Consider the following 5,447-nt stretch of genomic DNA (forward strand, 5'->3'; position numbering starts at 1 on the left):
GAAGGATGGTACTTGGAGGTTTGTGTAGACTACAGGGATCTAAACAAACAGGCTATCAAGAACAAATTTCCAATTCCTATTGTGGAAGATTTGTTGGATGAATTGGGAGGTTCAGTAGTTTTTTCTAAGATAGATCTCAGATCAAGTTATCATCAGCTAATAATGGCTGTTGATGACATTCCTAAAATAACTTTTAGGACTCATTCAGGGCATTATGAGTACCTTGTTATGCCCTTTGGCTTATCTAATGCACCAGCTACCTTCCAAGGTCTTATGAATTCTGTATTCCATCAGTTCTTGAGGAAGTTTGTTCTGGTTTTCTTTGATGATATCTTGATATACAACAAGTGTATACAAGATCATCTATAACACTTAGAAGTGGTATTTGAAGAAATGAGGAGGCATCAATTATTTGCTAAGAGAAGCAAGTGTTCTTTTGGAGTTCAAAGGATTGAATACCTGGGGAATTTCATTAATGCTGAAGGTGTCTCTATAGACCCTCAGAAGATCATGGCTATAAAAATTTGGCCCATTCCTACTACCATTAAATAGTTAAGATGGTTCTTGGGATTAGTAGGCTATTACAGAAGGTTCATTAGAAGTTTTGGCATCATCAGTCGACCACTAACTGATCTCCTAAAGAAAGAAGGCTTCAAATGGTCACTAGAAGCTACTGAGGCTTTTAATGAGCTTAAGAAAGCATTAACTCAAGCTCCTATTTTAGCTTTACCCGACTTCACTAAAACTTTTGTGGTTGAGACTGATGCTAGTGGGTATGGCATTGGAGCAATATTGATGCAGCAGGGTCATCCCATTGCTTGCATTAGCAAGCCTTTATCTCACAAGAAAACTCTTATGTCTGTCTATGACAGAGAACTCCTTGCTATTGGTCATGCAGTAATGAAGTGGTCTCAATACTTATTGGGCTATAGATTCATTATTAGGACTGATAAAAAAGCCTTGAAGTTTTTGATGGAGCAGAAAATTCACACTAATACTCAACTGAGGTGGCTAACTAAACTCATGCCTTTTGATTACATCATAAAATACAAGAAAAGAGCTGAAAACAAGGTGGTTGATGCACTCTCCAAAATCACTGGTGCTGAACTATTAGCCATGGTAGTCTTTCCTTAAACTTCTGAAATGCTACAGTCCATTATTGATAACTAGTATCAGAATCCAGAGGTGAAGAAGCTAATTGAGGAGTTATAGGCAGACTCCACCAAACACCCTCAGGGCACTTGGTCTCATATGCAGCTAAGAAGGAAAGGTAAACTTATTGTAGGCAAAGGATCCATTAGACAAACTATAATTTCCCACTGGCACAACACCTTACATGGAGGTCACTCGGGAGTGGAAGCTACTCTCAAACTGCAAACACTATATTATTGGAAGAACCTCAAACAAGATGTCAAAGCTTATGTACTAGGCTGTGATGTGTGTCAAAAGAACAAGGCTGACCTAGCAGCTTCTCCTGGTCTATTATCACCATTACCCATACCTGACACTGTTTGGTCTCAAATTAGCTTGGATTTTATTGATGATTTACCAAAGGTTAAAGGGTATGAAGTTATCATGGTAGTTGTAGACAGATTGAGCTAGTATGCTCACTTCCTTGCCTTAAAACATCCTTATACTGCACAAACAGTGGCCCAGGATTTCTTAGACAACATCGTGAAATTACATGGTTTCCCTGAAGCCACAACCAGTGACAGAGATACAGTATTCTTGAGCAATTTTTGGCAAGAGGTCTTTGCTCTAAGTGGAGTACAACTCAATATGTCCTCAGCTTACCACCCACAATCTGATGGTCAAACAGAAGTGGTGAACAGATGTCTTGAAACTTATCTCAGATACTTTTGCAGAAGATCCTACTGGTTGGTTAGCTTGTCTTCCTATGGCTGAATATTGGTACAATACCAATTATCATTCAGCCATCCATACCACTCTCTATGAAGCTTTATATGGCAGGCCTCCTCCTATTTACCTACCATACATTCCTGGTGTATCAGATGCAAGTGAAGTGGACATCATTCTCACTACTAGGGAATTCAAACTTCAACTTCTCAAGCATCATTTGTCCAGAGCACATCTAAGGATGAAGAATCAAGCTGACAAACCCAGGAGTGACAGATCCTTTCAAGTTGGAGATTGGGTGTATTTGAAGGTGCAACCTTATAAGCGGACAACCATATCTTCTCAGCCATACCACAAGCTAGCTGCCAAGTTCTATGAACCTTTTCAAGTGACCAAGAGGATAGGTTCTGTAGCCTACACACTCTTGCTTCTGGCATCAGTTAAAATTCATCCAACAGTCCATGTGTCCTTGTTGAAAAAGTGCCATGTTATTCCTGATCATATTTCTTATCCTCCAGTAGTCGACATTGCTGATCCTCAATGCCCAGAACCAGAGTTGGTCTTGCAAAGAAGAATGGTGAAAAAGGGAAATAAGGTAGTGGCACAAGTGCTTGTTAAATGGCAAGGAATACCAGCCCATGATGCTACATGGGAGTACTACAATGAGCTTAAAATTCGATTTCCTCACTTTGATCCTTGAGGACAAGGATCTCTTTGGGGGGAGGGGATGTACTGTTATACAAATTGTAATTAGTGATGCAATTAATATAAGGGAGCTGGTTTTAATAAAGAAGAGTGGCAGTTAGGGTAGTTAGTGGTCAGTTACAGAAGTTAGTTAGGAGCCAAAAGTTAGTTAGAGTTAGTTGTGTTAGTTGAGAAGTTGTTAAAGAGAATCTCTCATTACAGCTCAATTCATTACATATAGGGATTGTATTACATTTTGGAGATCATAATAAGAATTACAGTTCTTCCTATAATAATCTCTATTTCTTTCTTCTCTCTTCCTATATTCTTCTTCATCACCGTAGCCGAGCTTCGAGCTTTCTCTGTTTCAGCTCCTAGTGGCTATATTCAAACTTCAGATTACTCCTAATCCCTGCATTTGAATAATATAGAATAATCCATTAAGGACAATTTCCGTGGGGTATCAACCAATCTAGATTAGCTAATCACTAAACTACGGTGAAAGATTATTTCTCAAATTGATTTGCGAGCCAAAGCCTCCAAACAGTAAGTATTAGAATAGAGTCAATTGGCATATCATGCAAGAAATCGGTGGATTTAATTAAGTGCATCTGTTTAAACCCTACTACACCACTTTCTGTTATCGTCGACATCAAACACCGTGTCGGCCAATTTCATTCTTTAATTAAACAAAATAACACAACAGATTAAATAAAATCGTGTCTCTATTCTCGAACTCAATGAATCAGTGAGTTAGAGCAACCGGGTGTCATGAAAACTGCTTCCATGATCCAGTGTCAAAACTAACGGTAGTTCATATGTATAAACTCAAGATTAAACAACGATCTTAATCTCTAACTAGGTGGCTCTGATACTAACTGTAAGATAATTAATTCGTAGTCATAGCAGAGATTAACACACAATTACACAATCAATCTAGAGTTAGAGTTTAAGGAAGCGTACCGTTAAACTCAATGGATTCAGCAGTGACAGTAAACGTCTATTAAGCCTGAGACCAATTTCCACGATCCACTAGATACGCGCTCTCACAGCCCGGAGAACTTGACTGATGGGACGTCTACCGTTACCATGTATTCAAGAGGCAAAATATGCTAGGGTTTTCTAATAGCTAGGGAAAGGGGGGTTGGCCTCTATTTATAAAGAGTGTTTATTCATCACATGTCAATTGTTGTTGGGCTTCACTTATCCACACATATAATATTTAATATTAGGCATATTATTTATCCACCACTTGGGCCACGTCACTATCCTTTCAGACTATAACCAATCAACGCAAGTCCAAATTCCAACAGTTTACACATAATTCACCATCCGGTCAATTATTTCAATTTAAGCTTCCAAAACAAAGAATTGTTCTTTCAATTAAATTCCGAATCATCCGAAAACCAAATTTGACAACCCTCGCAAGTCATAATATACATTTCAAAGCTGCTCAAGATCTTAAGCCACCGAACGGAACGCTAATTCTCAAAATTATAAGTCGAGTCGTTACAAAAACTCTAATGTAATATGGCTTCCACTTTTTTAGTCAGAATGATTCATATATTTATAAGTTTTGATCAACCAAGTTAATTGCCCGGGATAAGATAGTATTGCCATTCCATGATGATAATGTTAAGAACTTCTTAGTTTCAAAATTGAAAATTGAAAGCTCCATTTCATCTGTTGTAACACATTCTTTTAGTTTCCTACTTTACAATCTATTTTGAGCTATCATTTACAAAACACTATGTCATGACTCAACAAACAAGAAGCTGCTGATTTCCACTTTCTTGGTGCAAAGAATAAGCGGAACAGCAACACGAAGTAATTGACAGGAGCAATGCTTTGTGAAGATCTCCAGCAGCCACACCTTTCTTGATTAGTGAAATGATGTAATCCATGAACGCTGAATCACAGGGTAATTTAATAGGGCCACCACTCGGCAGCCCAAACTCTTCTTCCGACATGTTTAAGAGTTGCCTAACGACCTCATTTTCAAGGTATGCCAAGGGAATGACAAATCGCCTTTGATCAATTGTATAGACTACAAAATGGCCCTTTTCAACTATAGAGGATGAAGATGTACTACAACTGTCTGAATCACTACCATTTCTTGGAAATGAAAGCCTCTTCCTCTGCTTGGCTGCGAACTTCTGCCATCTCCTAGCCATTTTGATGAGTTTCTTGGCACTGATCATTGTCTTTTTTTTTTCCGGAAGATTAAAACAAGAAAGTAAACAAGAAATTTAGACACTTTTTGAGGGTTGAATTGTTAATGCTTGTCCTGGATTGGTAATGAAAAGGTTCATGAAAGGGGGATTATTTATACAAAAAACTGGAGACGACTAATCTTTAGTTGGAGCTGAAGTTTTTGTTACTAACAAAAGGCAAAGCCATGTGCTGATGCCTGTTGGTCATGTTGATATGGGGCCTTAAATTTGAAAGGATGGAAAATAATAGTAAGTTTCTTCATTTCTTCACTTTGGTTGACAACAGATTGGACCTATTAGTTATGATATCAGCTCATACATGGGACTTCTCACCAATGACAATAAGTTGAAACCTATGAATGAAGAATAGCTGGTAGAAGGCAAAACCATGTGCTACTCCTTTCTTTGTCATGTAGATAAGGGATCTTTTAAATTGTAATCTTGTCTAGTTCTATTCTGCTTTTGTTATAGCAAAATCTTTTGGGGTTGAGTAACACTGTTGACAAATTTTACACACAAGATACATTAACAATAAGAAAACTGAACCATTTTTTGGTTAATAGTATCAAAACAAACTAAGCGATTCAGCAACCAAAGAAATTAGTCGTTTGCAATTAATTCAGTAAGTCTTTTTTCTTTGTTTTTTTCTTTTTGGTGGACCGCTGTACATGGAAAGAAAGATAAAAAGATCAT

General features: G+C 37.7%; 2 protein-coding genes across 2 annotated transcripts; one reads left to right on the forward strand and one right to left on the reverse strand.

The window, feature by feature from the left end:
• Positions 1–1,897: 1,897 nt before the first annotated feature.
• Positions 1,898–2,557, forward strand: LOC138892879 (uncharacterized). Its single transcript, XM_070176629.1, has one exon. It carries the CDS (start codon positions 1,898–1,900, stop codon positions 2,555–2,557), a length of 660 nt encoding a protein of 219 aa, XP_070032730.1.
• Positions 2,558–4,301: 1,744 nt separating this feature from the next.
• LOC104111020 (auxin-responsive protein SAUR68-like) lies at positions 4,302–4,742 on the reverse strand. The gene has a single exon (XM_009620617.4). The coding sequence runs from the start codon at positions 4,740–4,742 to the stop codon at positions 4,302–4,304; it is 441 nt and encodes a 146-aa protein (XP_009618912.1).
• Positions 4,743–5,447: the final 705 nt, after the last annotated feature.

Source organism: Nicotiana tomentosiformis, chromosome 5, assembly GCF_000390325.3.
Source record: "Nicotiana tomentosiformis chromosome 5, ASM39032v3, whole genome shotgun sequence".
Classification (NCBI taxonomy): Eukaryota; Viridiplantae; Streptophyta; class Magnoliopsida; order Solanales; family Solanaceae; genus Nicotiana; species Nicotiana tomentosiformis.

What these genes read in the sequence shown, in the direction of transcription:
- LOC138892879 (XM_070176629.1), top strand. Translation starts at nt 1,898, where the DNA reads ATGGCTGAATATTGGTACAATACCAATTATCATTCAGCCATCCATACC.
- LOC104111020 (XM_009620617.4), bottom strand. Translation starts at nt 4,742, where the DNA reads ATGATCAGTGCCAAGAAACTCATCAAAATGGCTAGGAGATGGCAGAAG.